The sequence below is a fragment of the Bufo bufo genome, chromosome 4, assembly GCF_905171765.1.
Source record: "Bufo bufo chromosome 4, aBufBuf1.1, whole genome shotgun sequence".
Taxonomy (NCBI): Eukaryota; Metazoa; Chordata; class Amphibia; order Anura; family Bufonidae; genus Bufo; species Bufo bufo.
Genome location: NC_053392.1, coordinates 422,039,307 through 422,059,514, shown reverse-complemented (window position 1 = coordinate 422,059,514; position 20,208 = coordinate 422,039,307). Strand labels below are relative to the sequence as shown.

The 20,208-nt window shown below is 45.3% G+C and overlaps 1 protein-coding gene across 1 annotated transcript in view; it reads left to right on the top strand.

Moving 5' to 3' along the window:
• LOC120997212 (centriole, cilia and spindle associated protein) overlaps window positions 1–19,818 on the top strand; it is an 87,174-nt gene extending 67,356 nt beyond the window's left edge. The window contains exons 4-5 of the mRNA XM_040427207.1: window positions 8,044–8,288; window positions 19,034–19,818. Of these exons, the coding sequence (XP_040283141.1) occupies window positions 8,044–8,288; window positions 19,034–19,213 (425 nt within the window). The 3' untranslated portion in view covers window positions 19,214–19,818. The remainder of the gene's footprint in view (window positions 1–8,043; window positions 8,289–19,033) is intronic.
• The last annotated feature ends 390 nt before the right edge of the window (window positions 19,819–20,208 follow it).

Genomic DNA, 20,208 nt, shown 5'->3' with positions numbered 1-20,208 from the left:
CACAGTAGTGTCCCCCACACGGCCCCCACACAGTAGTGTCCCCCACACGGCCCCCACACAGTAGTGTCCCCCACACGGCCCCCACACAGTAGTGTCCCCCACACGGCCCCCACACAGTAGTGTCCCCCACACGGCCCCCACACAGTAGTGTCCCCCACACGGCCCCCACACAGTAATTTCCCCCACACGGCCCCCACACAGTAATTTCCCCCACACGGCCCCCACACAGTAATTTCCCCCACACGGCCCCCACACAGTAATTTCCCCCACACGGCCCCCACACAGTAATTTCCCCCACACGGCCCCCACACAGTAATTTCCCCCACACGGCCCCCACACAGTAATTTCCCCCACACGGCCCCCACACAGTAATTTCCCCCACACGGCCCCCACACAGTAGTGTCCCCCACACTGCCCCCACTCAGTAGTGTCCCCCACACTGCCCCCACTCAGTAGTGTCCCCCACACTGCCCCCACTCAGTAGTGTCCCCCACACTGCCCCCACTCAGTAGTGTCCCCCACACTGCCCCCACTCAGTAGTGTCCCCCACACTGCCCCCACACAGTAGTGTCCCCCACACTGCCCCCACACAGTAGTGTCCCCCACACTGCCCCCACACAGTAGTGTCCCCCACACTGCCCCCACACAGTAGTGTCCCCCACACTGCCCCCACACAGTAGTGTCCCCCACACTGCCCCCACACAGTAGTGTCCCCCACACAGTAGTGTCCCCCACACTGCCCCCACACAGTAGTGTCCCCCACACTGCCCCCACACAGTAGTGTCCCCCACACTGCCCCCACACAGTAGTGTCCCCCACACTGCCCCCCACTACCCCCATATATAAATTTTCTCCACACAGTAGTTTCCCCCACATTGCCCCATATAGTGTTTTGCCCCACACACAGTATCCCACCATAATATTTTTCCCCCACATGTCCTCCTGTGTCCCCCAAAGTTGGCGCATATAAGAAAAAATAAATAAAAATTAACTAAAAGCTTAATACTCATCTATGTCCAGGCGCTTGCTCGCAGAGGAAGGCACGCACACTTTACTGTGCTGCTGCGTCCCGGGACAGGCGCGCTCGCGCGTGATGACGTCATCGCACACACCTGCATCGGGATTTCACTACCGCATATGCCTCAGGCCTACTAGGCCTGAAGCCTGTGGTGGTGATCGGTGGTGGGGCAGGCAGGGAACTATGCGCTCCCTTGCCCTGCTGCAGTATGTGGGCATCAGCGCTCCAGCAATGAGCGCTTCCATCTGTATTGATGGAAGTGCTCATTGCTTCTGGGCCTGGCACCCCCATGAGACCCAGCACCCGGGGCAAACCGCCCACCCCCTCCCCCCCCAGGCGCACCACTGGATCCAGCAGTTGGATTTCTCAGGGAAGATAAACCCATGTCAGAGACCGTGGCAACGGCTTCGTCCCTCAGGTGTGCGTAGCTTGCATATGTATGGGGGGGCGAATGGTTCCGCATATGGGCGCAACGGACACGGGGAAAAAAAGTTTCATGTGCATGAGCCCTAATGTCGATCACATACTGCTAACCGCCCAGGTGCCATTGTCAAACGTGACCACGGCATCTGGGAGCACAAAAACCTGGAAGCACTTGTGTGCATCGGCTCTTTCTAGCGAGGATCTGGGGAGACGGATGATGAGTGCAGCAGCCTCGATCCTCTTGCATAATTCGAAGCTACCGCACATCAGTTCCTATGGAACCCCTGCCTGTCGCTAACGTATTGGAGCATGAAAAAAGCAATCTATGGGAGCTATAAAAAAAAAGTGTAAAAATAAAATTGTGTGTGTGTGTATATATATATATATATATATATATTATAAAATTAGCTCTCTTTCGGGGGTCATTCTCACAATTATCTCCACCGACAACCGGATTTCAGGTCCAACGTGAGATTTATTTTCGCCACCAGAAAAAACACAAATGATGCAAAATAAAGACCTGCCCATCTAGGCACTAGCTACTACAAAAACATAAGTCCTGACTCGCCTATACAGAGCTCTATTCACACAAGGAACATAAGTGCGGCTTTCTCCAGCCCTATAGTCCCACGGCCTTCTGGCTGTAACCCTTCAACAGCTTCTGCGGGGATTGTGGCCCAGTAGTCCTTCCGACTCCGGCCTTATGACCCTTAGTCCCAGGCGTCACAGCATCCCCCAAAGTTCCGGCTAACACCTAGCTCCGTGGCCCCTCAGCCAACCCGGTTGAGACCACTTGTACAGAGCCTCCACAAGACTCTGTTTCACCAAACACTCTGCCCTGACTGACAGTCTGGGCTGGGCTCTTATTCCAGACTGATTGTGGCACCTGGTGCTGCCTCAGACCTGATGATTGCCGGGGAAGACATGGAAACTATTGCCATAAATCTCCCCTAGCAGCCATGAGGCCTGTCACTGCCTCACTATATATATATATATATATATATATATATATATATATATATATATACATACATACACACTGCTCAAAAAAATAAAGGGAACACTTAAACAACACAATGTAACTCCAAGTCAATCACACTTCTGTGAAATCAAACTGTCCACTTAGGAAGCAACACTGAGTGACAATCAATTTCACATGCTGTTGTGCAAATGGTATAGACAACAGGTGGAAATTATAGGCAATTAGCAAGACACCCCCAATAAAGGAGTGGTTCTGCAGGTGGTGACCGCAGACCACTTCTCAGTTCCTATGCTTCCTGGCTGATGTTTTAGTCACTTTTGAATGCTGGCGGTGCTTTCACTCTAGTGGTAGCATGTGACGGAATCTACAACCCACACAAGTGGCTCAGGTAAGTGCAGCTTATCTAGGATGGCACATCAATGCGAGCTGTGGCAAGAAGGTTTGCTGTGTCTGTCAGCGTAGTGTCCAGAGCATGGAGGCGCTACCAGGAGACAGGCCAGTACATCAGGAGACATGGAGGAGGCCGTAGGAGGGCAACAACCCAGCAGCAGGACCGCTACCTCTGCCTTTGTGCAAGGAGGAACAGGAGGAGCGCTGCCAGAGCCCTGCAAAATGACGTCCAGCAGGCCACAAATGTGCATGTGTCTGCTCAAGCTGTCAGAAACAGACTCCATGAGGGTGATATGAGGGCCCGATGTCCACAGGTGGGGGATGGGCTTACAGCCCAACACCGTGCAGGACGTTTGGCATTTGCCAGAGAACACCAAGATTTTCAAATTCGCCACTGGCGCCCTGTGCTCTTCACAGATAAAAGCAGATTCACACTGAGCACATGTGACAGACGTGACAGAGTCTGGAGACGCTGTGGAGAACGTTCTGCTGCCTGCAACATCCTCCAGCATGACCGGTTTGGCATTGGGTCAGTAATGGTGTGGGGTGGCATTTCTTTGGAGGGCCGCACAGCCCTCCATGTGCTCGCCAGAGGTAGCCTGACTGCCATTAGGTACCGAGATTAGATCCTCAGACCCCTTGTGAGACCATATGCTGGTGCGGTTGGCCCTGGGTTCTTCCTAATGCAAGACAATGCTAGACCTCATGTCGCTGGGGTGTGTCAGCAGTTCCTGCAATACGAAGGCATTGATGCTATGGACTGTCCCGCCCGTTCCCCAGACCTGAATCCAATTGAGCACATCTGGGACATCATGTCTCGCTCTATCCACCAGACTGTCCAGGAGTTGGCAGATGCTTTAGTCCAGGTCTGGGAGGAGATCCCTCAGGAGACCGTCCGCCACCTCATCAGGAGCATGCACAGGCGTTGTAGGGAGGTCATACAGGCACGTGGAGGCCACACACACTACTGAGACTCATTTTGACTTGTTTTAAGGACATTACATCAAAGTTGGATCAGCCTGTAGTTTTCCACTTTAATTTTGAGTGTGACTCCAAATCCAGACCTCCATGGGTTGAAAAATTTGATTTCCATTTTTTTATTTTTGTGTGATTTTGTTGTCAGCACATTCAACTATGTAAAGAACAAAGTATTTCAGAAGAATATTTAATTAATTCAGATCTAGGATGTGTTATTTTTGTGTTCCCTTTATTTTTTTTGAGCAGTGTGTGTATGTGTGTGTGTGTATGTATATATGTGTATATATATATATATGTGTATATATATATATATATATATATATATATATATATATATATATATATGTATGTATATGTGTGTGTATATATATATATATATATATATATATATATATATATATATATATATAATACAGTACAGACCAAAAGTTTGGACGCACCTTCTCATTCAAAGAGTTTTCTTTATTTTCATGACTATGAAAATTTTAGAAAAAAAAGGGTAAGCAGGCACACTCTAATCTGGGTACAATAAAGTAATTTATTTATAGTAAAATAAGATTGGTGGAGGTATAAAATTTATAAATATACACTGCGTGCAGAATTATTAGGCAAATGAGTATTTTGACCACATCATCCTCTTTATGCATGTTGTCTTACTCCAAGCTGTATAGGCTCGAAAGCCTACTACCAATTAAGCATATTAGGTGATGTGCATCTCTGTAATGAGAAGGGGTGTGGTCTAATGACATCAACACCCTATATTAGGTGTGCATAATTATTAGGCAACTTCCTTTCCTTTGGCAAAATGGGTCAAAAGAAGGACTTGACAGGCTCAGAAAAGTCTAAAATAGTGAGATATCTTGCAGAGGGATGCAGCACTCTTAAAATTGCAAAGCTTCTGAAGCGTGATCATCGAACAATCAAGCGTTTCATTCAAAATAGTCAACAGGGTCGCAAGAAGCGTGTGGAAAAACCAAGGCGCAAAATAACTGCCCATGAACTGAGAAAAGTCAAGCGTGCAGCTGCCAAGATGCCACTTGCCACCAGTTTGGCCATATTTCAGAGCTGCAACATCACTGGAGTGCCCAAAAGCACAAGGTGTGCAATACTCAGAGACATGGCCAAGGTAAGAAAGGCTGAAAGACGACCACCACTGAACAAAATACACAAGCTGAAACGTCAAGACTGATTTTTCTAAGGTTTTATGGACTGATGAAATGAGAGTCAGTCTTGATGGGCCAGATGGATGGGCCCGTGGCTGGATTGGTAAAGGGCAGAGAGCTCCAGTCCGACTCAGACGCCAGCAAGGTGGAGGTGGAGTACTGGTTTGGGCTGGTATCATCAAAGATGAGCTTGTGGGGCCTTTTCGGGTTGAGGATGGAGTCAAGCTCAACTCCCAGTCCTACTGCCAGTTTCTGGAAGACACCTTCTTCAAGCAGTGGTACAGGAAGAAGTCTGCATCCTTCAAGAAAAACATGATTTTCATGCAGGACAATGCTCCATCACACGCGTCCAAGTACTCCACAGCGTGGCTGGCAAGAAAGGGTATAAAAGAAGAAAATCTAATGACATGGCCTCCTTGTTCACCTGATCTGAACCCCATTGAGAACCTGTGGTCCATCATCAAATGTGAGATTTACAAGGAGGGAAAACAGTACACCTCTCTCAACAGTGTCTGGGAGGCTGTGGTTGCTGCTGCACGCAATGTTGATGGTGAACAGATCAAAACACTGACAGAATCCATGGATGGCAGGCTTTTGAGTGTCCTTGCAAAGAAAGGTGGCTATATTGGTCACTGATTGGTTTTTGTTTTGTTTTTGAATGTCAGAAATGTATATTTGTGAATGTTGAGATGTTATATTGGTTTCACTGGTAAAAATAAATAATTGAAATGGGTATATATTTGTTTTTTGTTAAGTTGCCTAATAATCATGCACAGTAATAGTCACCTGCACACACAGATATCCCCCTAAAATAGCTAAAACTAAAAACAAACTAAAAACTACTTCCAAAAATATTCAGCTTTGATATTAATGAGTTTTTTGGGTTCATTGAGAACATGGTTGTTGTTCAATAATAAAATTAATCCTCAAAAATACAACTTGCCTAATAATTCTGCACTCCCTGTAAAGATAAAATTGTAATAAAAAAGAGAAAGATAGTCTTTTGGTAGAAAATATGAGTGGTGGGTGGTCACCACTGGGTAATGAATATCCTGTAAAATATCTGGAAAAAAGGTCTGGAAAAAATTCAAGTCTTTCATGCACTGTTATTCATATGATGGTGGCCACTGTTTGGAGGTAAAATTGAATAAAAGATATCTTATAAGATAAGGTAGTCCTTTATGGAGGTGAAGGAACACTGTTTGTGTAATATATGTAGATGTCAGTTGCCGCACAGTCCGGGATAAATATTGCGCTGTTTCAATATATTTCTAATAAAGCAGCAGGCATGTACATATAGCTATAATTCAAAGCTTTAGATAATATGTCATTTGTATTTCATATGCCAAGCTGTGGAGGGAAGAGGAGCTCTGAGCCTGAGTGCGGCATCCCGCACTGTCTCTGGCTACAGAGATCACTTACCCTTCCTAGCGCTGGATCTGTGTAATCCTCCGGCAGTGATCGGCGGTTCCTGGAAGGCTGTGTTGGTTCAGTCCTGTTCAGAGTCGATAGCGTCCCTCGTGTTGCCTAGGACCCTGGAGGACGTGGTTAGCGCGTCTGGTGGATGACGTCAGCGGTCCCGTGATCGCGAACTTTTCAAAGTTTGTTCTCCGTATTCCTCCTGCTCTGTTTCAAGTGATGAATGATCCTGAGGATTATTGGATCATTTACAGGATATTCATTACCCAGTGGTGATCACCCACCACTCATATTTTCTACCAAAAGACTATCTTTCTCTTTTTTATTACAAGTTTATCTTTATGTTTATCAATTTTATACCTCCACCAATCTTATTTTACTATAAATAAATTACTTGATTTTACCCAGACTAGAGTGTGCCTGCTTACCCTTGTTTTTCTGTGATTGTATGCTCCTGACTGGGTGAGTCAGACTAAGCAGTCCTGCACCTCTATCATTTGCCCAAGCGGTAGAGTCGTCTATCCCCTTTATTTACTATAAAAATTGTAGATGCACACTGAAGGCATCAAAACTATGAATTTAACACATGTGGAATTATATACATAACAAACAAGTGTGAAACAACTGAAAATATGTCATATTCTAGGTTCTTCAAAGTAGCCACCTTTTGCTTTGATTACTGCTTTGCACACTCTTGGCATTCTCTTGATGAGCTTCAAGAGGTAGTCCCCTGAAATGGTTTTCACTTCACAGGTGTGCCCTGTCAGGTTTAATAAGTGGGATTTCTTGCCTTATAAATGGGGTTGGGGCCTTCAGTGGCGTTGAGGAGAAGTCAGGTGGATACACAGCTGATAGTCCTACTGAATAGACTGTTAGAATTTGTATTATGGAAAGAAAAAAGCAGCTAAGTAAAGAAAAATGAGTGGCCATCATTACTTTAAGAAATGAAGGTCAGTCAGTCAACCGAAAAATTGGGAAAACTTTGAAAGTAAGGGCTATTTGACCATGAAGGAGAGTAATGGGGTGCTGCGCCAGATGACCTGGCCTCCACAGTCACCTGACCTGAACCCAATCGAGATGGTCTGGGGTGAGCTGGACCGCAGAGTGAAGGCAAAAGGGCCAACAAGTGCTAAGCATCTCTGGGAACTCCTTCACGACGGTTGGAAGACCATTTCAGGGGACTACCTCTTGAAGCTCACCAAGAGAATGCCAAGAGTGTGCAAAGCAGTAATCAAAGCAAAAGGTGGCTACTTTAAAGAACCTAGAATATGACATATTTTCTGTTGTTTCACACTTGTTTGTTTTGTATATAATTCCACGTGTTAATTCATAGTTTTGATGCCTTCATCAATATATAATTATACTCCATCCCCGAAAATGCCCTACTATTAAAGTAAATGATAAAAAAAATATTTATCCTATATAGCAAATGACCAAAAAAATCTAAATTGCCGATTTTTTGGTCACTTCACCTTCTACAAAAATTTTTACTAAAAGTGATGAAAAGTCATACACACCAAACTGGTAATAATGAAAGGTACAGATCTCTCTGCAAAAAATGAGCTTTCACAGCTTTGTAGACATAACTACAAAAAAGTTATAGGGTTTATGGCTGCTCTATACGTTCTAGTACATGGTTATGAAGCTGATTGTTATGCATTTTATTGTAGCAGGGAATAGCCAGGATGGTGAAAAAAATACAGAATCCAATGAAAAATCAGCAAGTCTCCAAGCACATCATAGCCACCGTTTCTCGTCCAAACAGAATGCTCGAAAGTTAGTGTCAAGTTCTCAGAAGATGAGCTTGACAAAAGAAAGCCGGCACCCATTTGCCCTCTATGCTTCTGGTGAGAGAGAAAAAGACACAGGGAGTCAGAAAACCCACAATGTGTGTGCCCCAGCCCAGGAAAATGAGGTGCGTACTTTGTGTATACTCCCAGTTCATGAATAATCCAGACTTGCAATGTAGAAATATTTGGTCCGTTTTTAGAAGGTTCCCTCCATTTCTCTTTAAAAAAAAAACCTCATACAATGCATGGCCAACCTTCAGCTATAATATGTTGCATCTATTGAGGACAAAGGTATAGTTGTCATATAGGTTGCCATAAATGTTTGATGGATGCAGGTCCCACCACTATCTGGCGAATGATTGGAGATAGCTGCACAAATGAACGACCACCTTTATACTCAGTGCATCTGGATGTGATGGCCAGTGACTGTCTCACAGGAGACTACTGTTTTGGAGATGGGAGCAGACCAGGAGGTGAGGACTCCCACTCACCTATCAGATATTTATGGCACATCCTGTGAATATGTTTAAGATGGGAACACCAATTTCATGTTTGTCTGTTTAGGCTAGCTGCACATATCTCAGGCTATCTGGTTCAGTTCCACTCCAACACCAAAGGGGAACTGAAGCTAGAAATGATGCCACAGTTTTTTATGAGATAGTTTATATTCATCCGGCGCATGATTCATGACCAATAGCTCAGGAAATAAACATGTTGCCAGCAACATATACAGGTGCATCGCAGTAAATTAGAATATCATGAGAAAGTTAATGTATTTCAGTAATTCATTCCAAAAAGTGAAACTCATATATTCTATAGATTCATTACATATAATGTGATCTATTTCAAGCATTTATTTATTTTAATGTTGATGATTAGGGATGAGCAAATAGACTTCTGATGCTTCATCCAAAGTTAATTTGCATAAAACTTTATTTCAATATTGTAGGGAGCAGGCGCACTGTACAGTATTAGAATGTATTGGCTCCGATAAGCCGAAATTATTACTTCGCGAAGTTTTGCGAGACTTCGGGTAATAACTTCAGAAATTTCTACTGTAATTTCTACTGTAAAAAACCTTTGTACCGAAGAACCGAACTCTGGTTCAAAAATGAAATCGGCATCTCCATAAAGCTTGTCAGCAGAGGGAAGCATGAAGTGCTCTAAAATTTCCTGGTAGACGGCTTTGCTGACTTAGGACTTGATATAACACCGTGGACCAACACCAGAAGATAAGATGGCTCCCCAAACTATCACTTACTGTTAAACCTTCACACTGTACTTCAAGCAACTTGGATTGTGTGCCTCTCCACTCTTCCCTCAGACTCTGGGACCTCGATTTCCAAATGAAATACAAAACTTACTTTCATCTGAAAACTTTGGATCACTGAGCAAGTCTAGTCCTTTTTCTTTTTAGCCCATATAAGACACTTCTGATGTAGGGCTGCAGCTATCGACTATTTTTGTAATCGAGCATTCTATCGATTTAATCCAACAATTAATCAAGTACCCTAATAACAAAAAAACTAATTAAAAGAACGTTTTTCTTTGTAAAAACTCATCAGCTTCCCCCACTCAGTGCCATCAGGCTCCCCACTCAGTGTCACCAGCTTGCCCCCCAGTGCCACCATCTCCCCCTCCTAGCCATGTCCCCAGCGCCAGTGAAACAAAATACTTACCTCTCCTGTAGGGGACATCACACAGCGTCAGGTCATAGTGCACTCTTACGTGCACTATTTCCTGACGATGTGTCAGGAGGACAGTGCAGCGCTGTGCGGGCTGGCGGGTAACAACGGAGCGGTGAGTAATAGCAAGCGCTTCACTCACACTCCATGGTCACATAACACAAACGAATCCTTGATGCAAAAAATTTGCATCAAGGATTTCTTCTGTCGAATTACTTGATTCAATCGAGTAATCGTTTCAGCCCTAATCTGATGTCTCTGGGCTGTGAGTGGCACAAGGAATGTGACCGTTGTGGTCCATGTCATGGATACATCTGTGTGTGGTGGCTCTTAAAGCACAGACTCCAGCTTCAGTCCACTCCTTGTGAATCTCCTCCAAATTCTCAAAGGGCCTTTTCTTGACAATTCTTTGAAGGCTGCGGTTATCCCTGTTGCTTGTGCACCTTTTACTACCACACTTTTTCCTTCCACTCAAATTTCAATTAATTTGTTTGTGAACAGCACTCTGTCAACAGCCAGCACCTTTAGCAATGACTTCTTGTGGCGGGTGTCCATGACTGTCTTCTTGACAACTGTCAAGTCAGCCGCTTTGTGTAGCCTACTGAACCAGACTGAGGGACCATTTAAAGCCTTAGAAACCTTTACAGGTGTTTTGTGTTGATTTAGTTAGTGTGACACCATATTGAACTTTTTCACAATATTCTAATTTTGTGAGACACTGACTTTTGGGTTTTCATTACCTGTAAGTCATAATCATTAACAGTAAAAGAAATCAATGTTTTAAATAGATTACTCTGTGTGTAATGAATCTACCGTATTTTTCGCCCTATAAGACGCACCCCCTGCATCTTATGGGTTGAATACTAATGAGCATTTCCCTTATGGAAGCGCTCATTAGTACCGGAGGACCGGGAAGCAGTGAAGGCTCTGAATTCACCGCTTCCTGCTTCTCTGCTGCCGGCTGTGCAGTGGCTGCGCACAGGGTGAGGGCGCTCTGTGACCTAACGCTGTGCGCGCCGGTTGACAGCACAGCCGACAGCAGGAGGCGGTGAGGAGCGGCGGCGTCCAGGAGCAGGAGAGGTAAGTGGTTTATTTATTTTGTGATCTATGGCTGGGGGCTGCTGAACAGGGCCGGTGCAAGGATTTTTGCCGCCCTAGGCAAAGATCCATTTTGCCGCCCCCTCATGTCACTCACTGACAGACACACACACTGACAGACACGCACTCAGAAACTCACTGACGGACACACATGCACTCACTGACGGACACACATGCACTCACTGACGGACACACATGCACTCACTGACGGACACACATGCACTCACTGACGGACACACATGCACTCACTGACGGACACACATGCACTCACTGACGGACACACATGCACTCACTGACGGACACACATGCACTCACTGACGGACACACATGCACTCACTGACGGACACACATGCACTCACTGACGGACACACATGCACTCACTGACGGACACACATGCACTCACTGACGGACACACATGCACTCACTGACGGACACACATGCACTCACTGACGGACACACATGCACTCACTGACGGACACACATGCACTCACTGACGGACACACATGCACTCACTGACGGACACACATGCACTCACTGACGGACACACATGCACTCACTGACGGACACACATGCACTCACTGACGGACACACATGCACTCACTGACAGACACACATGCACTCACTGACAGACACACATGCACTCACTGACGGACACACATGCACTCACTGACGGACACACATGCACTCACTGACGGACACACATGCACTCACTGACGGACACACATGCACTCACTGACGGACACACATGCACTCACTGACGGACACACATGCACTCACTGACGGACACACATGCACTCACTGACGGACACACATGCACTCACTGACGGACACACATGCACTCACTGACGGACACACATGCACTCACTGAATGGCGTACACATGCACTCACTGACCGACACACATGCACTCACTGAATGGTGTACACATGCACTCACTGACCGACACACATGCACTCACTGACCGACACACATGCACTCACTGACAGACAGACACACATGCACTCACTGACAGACAGACACACATGCACTCACTGACAGACAGACACACATGCACTCACTGACAGACAGACACACACACATGCACTCACTGACAGACAGACACACACACATGCACTCACTGACAGACAGACACACACACACGCACTCACTGACAGACAGACACACACACATGCACTCACTGACAGACAGACACACACACATGCACTCACTGACAGACAGACACACACACATGCACTCACTGACAGACAGACACACACACATGCACTCACTGACAGACAGACACACACACATGCACTCACTGAATGGTGTACACATGCACTCACTGACCGACACACATGCACTCACTGACAGACACACATGCACTCACTGACAGACACACATGCACTCACTGACAGACACACATGCACTCACTGACAGACACACATGCACTCACTGACAGACACACATGCACTCACTGACAGACACACATGCACTCACTGACAGACACACATGCACTCACTGACAGACACACATGCACTCACTGACAGACACACATGCACTCACTGAATGGTGTACACATGCACTCACTGAATGGTGTACACATGCACTCACTGAATGGTGTACACATGCACTCACTGACCGACACACATGCACTCACTGACCGACACACATGCACTCACTGACAGACAGACACACATGCACTCACTGACAGACAGACACACATGCACTCACTGACAGACAGACACACATGCACTCACTGACAGACAGACACACATGCACTCACTGACAGACAGACACACATGCACTCACTGACAGACAGACACACATGCACTCACTGACAGACAGACACACATGCACTCACTGACAGACAGACACACATGCACTCACTGACAGACAGACACACATGCACTCACTGACAGACAGACACACATGCACTCACTGACAGACAGACACACATGCACTCACTGACAGACAGACACACATGCACTCACTGACAGACAGACACACATGCACTCACTGACAGACAGACACACATGCACTCACTGACAGACACACATGCACTCACTGACAGACACACATGCACTCACTGAATGGCGTACACATGCACTCACTGACCGACACACATGCACTCACTGAATGGTGTACACATGCACTCACTGACCGACACACATGCACTCACTGACCGACACACATGCACTCACTGACAGACAGACACACATGCACTCACTGACAGACAGACACACATGCACTCACTGACAGACAGACACACACACACGCACTCACTGACAGACAGACACACACACATGCACTCACTGACAGACAGACACACACACACGCACTCACTGACAGACAGACACACACACACGCACTCACTGACAGACAGACACACACACACACACATGCACTCACTGACAGACAGACACACACACACACACATGCACTCACTGACAGACAGACACACACACACACACATGCACTCACTGACAGACAGACACACACACATGCACTCACTGACAGACAGACACACACACATGCACTCACTGACAGACAGACACACACACATGCACTCACTGACAGACAGACATGGACTCACTGACCGACACACATGCACTCACTGACCGACACACATGCACTCACTGACCGACACACATGCACTCACTGACCGACACACATGCACTCACTGACCGACACACATGCACTCACTGACCGACACACATGCACTCACTGACCGACACACATGCACTCACTGACCGACACACATGCACTCACTGACCGACACACAGACATACATTCACTCACCTCCCTGGGGTCCAGTGTGGTGCAGCTCCTCAGTCCTCCAGTGTGCCGTTTAGTATGCCGGGGCCGGAATGACGACATATTCCGGCATCACAGAGGGCGCACAAGGGAGGAGTGGGCAGCTGCTAGAACAGCCTCCCTTGCCGCCTGCCTCCTCTCCTCTGGTAATTTACTGGCAGAGCAGGCACCTGCCATCAGGGTAAGCAGATGCCTGCTCTGCCATATTTAAGAAGGACCTCCACCTCCTGGCCCCCCTGTAACGGCGCTGGGGGCGGCTCAAGAGCCGATCGCGCTGTCGCCCAGGGCTATCTGATATGAGGTCTAATGGAAAACAAAAATTCTTATTCTACTCCTCTAAAACCTAGGTGCGTCTTATGGGCCAGTGCGTCTTATAGGGCGAATAATATGAGTTTCACTTTTTGAATTGAATTGCTGAAATTAACTTTCGGATGATATTCTAATTTGAGATGCACCTGTAGATATAGTTACATGGTTAATACGGTTGAGAAAAGACACAAGTCCATCAAGTTCAACCAAGGGCTGGGTGGGAATGTGAATTTTAGGAAAGGGGAGTGAGAACCAGATTTCCACACATTTAAATAACTATTACTGTTATTTCATTTTAAGAATTAAAGGGGTTGTCCGATTTCTGAATTGGTTTTTGAATATATCATTTTGGGGATCTGTTTTGCTCTCTTTGGTCACCTGTCATTCATTTAGTATCTTTGCTGATCTTGTGTTTTGTTTTTTATACAGGTTTTAAGCCCTTGGTAAATTTCAAAGGTTACAGCTGACCCCTCAGATTTTTATTTTTTGAATGCCCTTTTTATATATTCATTACAAATATTTAAAGGGTTTTCTGGGATTGTTACTGTGCGTCCGCTTCGGCCTCTTCCTAGGCCAGTGACATCACGTTCATCGGTCAAATGGCCTAGGATCATCTCGGTCCCATCAAGTGAATTGGCCAGGGCTGCAATATCAAGCACAGCCGCTATACAAAGTATAACGCTGTGCTTGGTAAGCTGTGGAGATCACGGAGAGCGTGGCATCTTTAAACAGCTGATCGCTGGAGTGTCAGAAGCCTGACCCCCACCAATCAGACATCGATGACCTATCCTGAGGCAAGGCTATCAGTATCAAAATCTTGGACAACTCCTTTAACCGCTTGCCGCCACGCTAACGCCGAAAGGCGTCATTTCTGCGGCGCTCCCAGGTCACACTAACGCCAATAGGCGTCATCTCGCGTGAGCCGAGATTTCCTGTGAACGCGCGCACACAGGCGCGCGCGCTCACAGGAACGGAAGGTAAGAGAGTTGATCTCCAGCCTGCCAGCGGCGATCGTTCGCCGGCAGGCTGGAGATGTGTTTTTTTTAACCCCTAACAGGTATATTAGACGCTGTTTTGATAACAGCGTCTAATATACCTGCTACCTGGTCCTCTGGTGGTCCCCTTTGTTTGGATCGACCACCAGAGGACACAGGTAGCTCAGTAAAGTAGCACCAAGCACCACTACACTACACTACACCCCCCCCCCCCCCCGTCACTTATTAACCCCTTATTAGCCCCTGATCACCCCCCTGTCATTGATTACCCCCCCTGTAAAGCTCCATTCAGACGTCCGCATGATTTTTACGGATCCACTGATAGATGGATCGGATCCGCAAAACGCATCCGGACGTCTGAATGAAGCCTTACAGGGGCATGATCAATGACTGTGGTGATCACCCCCCTGTCATTGATTACCCCCCTGTAAAGCTCCATTCAGATGTCCGCATGATTTTTACGGATGCACTGATAGATGGATCGGATCCGCAAAACGCATCCGGACGTCTGAATGAAGCCTTACAGGGGCGTGATCAATGACTGTGGTGATCACCCCATATAGACTCCCTGATCACCCCCCTGTCATTGATTACCCCCCTGTCATTGATTACCCCCCTGTAAAGCTCCATTCAGACGTCCGCATGATTTTTACGGATCCACTGATAGATGGATCGGATCCGCAAACGCATCCGGACGTCTGAATGAAGCCTTACAGGGGCGTGATCAATGACTGGTGATCACCCCATATAGACTCCCTGATCACCCCCCTGTCATTGATTACCCCCCTGTAAAGCTCCATTCAGACGTCCGCATGATTTTTACGGATCCACTGATAGATGGATCGGATCCGCAAAACGCATCCGGACGTCTGAATGAAGCCTTACAGGGGCATGATCAATGACTGTGGTGATCACCCCATATAGACTCCCTGATCACCCCCCCTGTCATTGATTACCCCCTGTAAAGCTCCATTCAGATGTCCGCATGATTTTTACGGATGCACTGATAGATGGATCGGATCCGCAAAACGCATCCGGACGTCTGAATGAAGCCTTACAGGGGCATGATCAATGACTGTGGTGATCACCCCATATAGACTCCCTGATCACCCCCCTGTCATTGATTACCCCCCTGTAAAGCTCCATTCAGATGTCCGCATGATTTTTACGGATGCACTGATAGATGGATCGGATCCGCAAAACGCATACGGACGTCTGAATGAAGCCTTACACGGGCGTGATCAATGACTGTGGTTATCACCCCATATAGACTCCCTGATCACCCCCCTGTCATTGATCACCCCCCTGTCATTGATCACCCCCCTGTCATTGATCACCCCCCTGTCATTGATCACCCCCCTGTCATTGATCACCCCCCTGTCATTGATCACCCCCCCTGTCATTGATCACCCCCCCTGTCATCGATCACCCCCCTGTCATTGATCACCCCCCTGTCATTGATCACCCCCCTGTAAGGCTCCATTCAGACATTTTTTTGGCCCAAGTTAGCGGAATTATTATTATTTTTTTCTTACAAAGTCTCATATTCCACTAACTTGTGTCAAAAAATAAAATCTCACATGAACTCACCATACCCCTCACGGAAACCAAATGCGTAAAATTTTTTAGACATTTATATTCCAGACTTCTTCTCACGCTTTAGGGCCCCTAGAATGCCAGGGCAGTATAAATACCCCACATGTGACCCCATTTCGGAAAGAAGACACCCCCAGGTATTCCGTGAGGGGCATATTGAGTCCATGAAAGATTGAAATTTTTGTCCCAAGTTAGCGGAACGGGAGACTTTGTGAGAAAAAAATAAAAAATATCAATTTCCGCTAACTTGTGCCAAAAAAAAAAAATTCTATGAACTCGCCATGCCCCTCATTGAATACCTTGGGGTGTCTTCTTTCCAAAATGGGGTCACATGTGGGGTATTTATACTGCCCTGGGATTCTAGGGGCCCCAAAGCGTGAGAAGAAGTCTGGTATCCAAATGTCTAAAAATGCCCTCCTAAAAGGAATTTGGGCACCTTTGTGCATCTAGGCTGCAAAAAAGTGTCACACATCTGGTATCGCCGTACTCAGGAGAAGTTGGGGAATGTGTTTTGGGGTGTCATTTTACATATACCCATGCTGGGTGAGAGAAATATCTTGGTCAAATGCCAACTTTGTATAAAAAAATGGGAAAAGTTGTCTTTTGCCAAGATATTTCTCTCACCCAGCAAGGGTATATGTAAAATGACACCCCAAAACACATTCCCCAACTTCTCCTGAATACGGCAATACCAGATGTGTGACACTTTTTTGCAGCCTAGGTGGGCAAAGGGGCCCATATTCCAAAGAGCACCTTTAGGATTTCACAGGTCATTTACCTACTTACCACACATTAGTGCCCCTGGAAAATGCCAGGGCAGTATAACTACCCCACAAGTGACCCCATTTTTGAAAGAAGACACCCCAAGGTATTCCGTGAGGGGCATGGCGAGTTCCTAGAATTTTTTATTTTTTGTCACAAGTTAGTGGAAAATGATGATTTTTTTTTTTTTTTTTTTTTTTATACAAAGTCTCATATTCCACTAACTTTAGACAAAAAATAAAAAATTCTAGGAACTTGCCATGCCCCTCACGGAATACCTTGGGGTGTCTTCTTTCCAAAATGGGGTCACTTGTGGGGTAGTTATACTGCCCTGGCATTCTAGGGGCCCGAATGTGTTGTAAGGAGTTTGAAATCAAATTCTGTAAAAAATGACCTGTGAAATCCGAAAGGTGCTCTTTGGAATATGGGCCCCTTTGCCCACCTAGGCTGCAAAAAAGTGTCACACATCTGGTATTGCCGTACTCAGGAGAAGGTGGGGAATGTGTTTTGGGGTGTCATTTTACATATACCCATGCTGGGTGAGAGAAATATCTTGGCAAAAGACAACTTTTCCCATTTTTTTATACAAAGTTGGCATTTGACCAAGATATTTATCTCACCCAGCATGGGTATATGTAAAAAGACACCCCAAAACACATTCCTCAACTTCTCTTGAGTACGGAGATACCAGATGTGTGACACTTTTTTGTAGCCTAGGTGGGCAAAGGGGCCCATATTCCAAAGAGCACCTTTCGGATTTCACAGGTCATTTTTTACAGAATTTGATTTCAAACTCCTTACCACACATTTGGGCCCCTAGAATGCCAGGGCAGTATAACTACCCCACAAGTGACCCCATTTTGGAAAGAAGAGACCCCAAGGTATTTCATGATGGGCATAGTGAGTTCATAGAAGTTTTTATTTTTTGTCACAAGTTAGTGGAATATGAGACTTTGTAAGAAAAAAAAAAAATCATCATTTTCCGCTAACTTGTGACAAAAAATAAAAAGTTCTATGAACTCACTATGCCCATCAGCGAATACCTTAGGGTGTGTACTTTCCGAAATGGGGTCATTTGTGGGGTGTTTGTACTGTCTGGGCATTGTAGAACCTCAGGAAACATGACAGGTGCTCAGTAAGTCAGAGCTGCTTCAAAAAGCGGAAATTCACATTTTTGTACCATAGTTTGTAAACGCTATAACTTTTACCCAAACCATTTTTTTTTTACCCAAACATTTTTTTTTTATCAAAGACATGTAGAACTATAAATTTAGAGCAAAATTTCTATATGGATCTCGTTTTTTTTGCAAAATTTTACAACTGAAAGTGAAAAATGTCATTTTTTTGCAAAAAAATCGTTAAATTTCGATTAATAACAAAAAAAGTAAAAATGTCAGCAGCAATGAAATACCACCAAATGAAAGCTCTATTAGTGAGAAGAAAAGGAGGTAAAATTCATTTGGGTGGTAAGTTGCATGACCGAGCAATAAACGGTGAAAGTAGTGTAGTGCCGATTTGTAAAAAAGGGCCTGGTCTTTAGGGGGGTATAAACCTGTGGTCCTTAAGTGGTTAATATGACGGTCTCTGGAACCTTTTAACGTGATCTGAACCTTCAGTATGTTTTCTTTTTAAGATCCATGAATCTGCATTGAGAGCAAAGAACAGGAGGCAGAAAGAGAAGAGAAAGCAAATGCTGCAGAAACAAAGAGCCCGTTCTGCTGATGTCGAAAGAGTTCTGAGGAGAAAACCTTCCCCTGTAGATAGTCCATGGATGACTGAATACATGAGATGCTATTCAGCCAGAGCTCGCTAGTGCTACTGTTGTCTCCACATGGACTGATTCATCAGCGACTTCATCCACTGCAAATCAGACAGGTTCACTTCAGTGGTTCATAAATATTGTCAGAAAGTGTCTGCTGACGAGCACTATATGTTTCCAGGTCACAGCAATACTGAACCAAACTAAAGCCGTATTTTTCCAAGATTTTTATACAGTACACTTCAGGTGTTACATATAATATATTTTTCTTCAGTTTTCTTGTTTGCAATGTACAAATGTTTCTAATTGTGATTTCTATCAAGGTGACCGCTGTACTGAAATGTAATAGCAGGACCCATGTTCTGGATGGAGAAGTTGAGTTGTTTGGTGTTTCATTCTCTTGCATTATAATTGGATTTCCAATGAAGAAGAAAAAACCTTTACTAGATAGTTACCAACAATAAGCACCAAACATGAATGTTTACGGTATGGGGACACCTTGCAGTCGCCAGCGCCTGAACAATTACCTGAATTTGAAATATGGTTGTTCTTACATACAGGTGAAACTTGAAAAATTTGAATATCGTGCAAAAGTTCATTTACAGTATTTCAGTAATGCAACTTAAAGGAATTGCATTAATGCAACTTAAAATTAGAATATTGTGAAAAGGTTCAATAATCTAGGCTCAAAGTGTCACACTCTAGTCAGCTAATTAATCCATACCCCCTGAGCAAAGGGTACCTGAGATTGTGACTTTGAGGTTTTCATAAACTGTAAGCCATAATCATCCAAATTATAACAAATAAAGTCTTGAAATATCTCTTTGCATGTAATGAGTCTATCTCATATATTAGTTTCACCTTTTAAGTTGCATTACTGAAATAAATGAACTTTGCACAATATTCTAATTTTTCGATTTTCACCTGTATAATGTTCATTTGATCTGCCAGTTGATACTCTAGAAAGTCTGGCAATCTGCTGTTCTTTCAAGCGCAGAGTTTCTCTATAATGTAGAAAAAGCAGAATACCAAATGAGAAATCTGGTTAT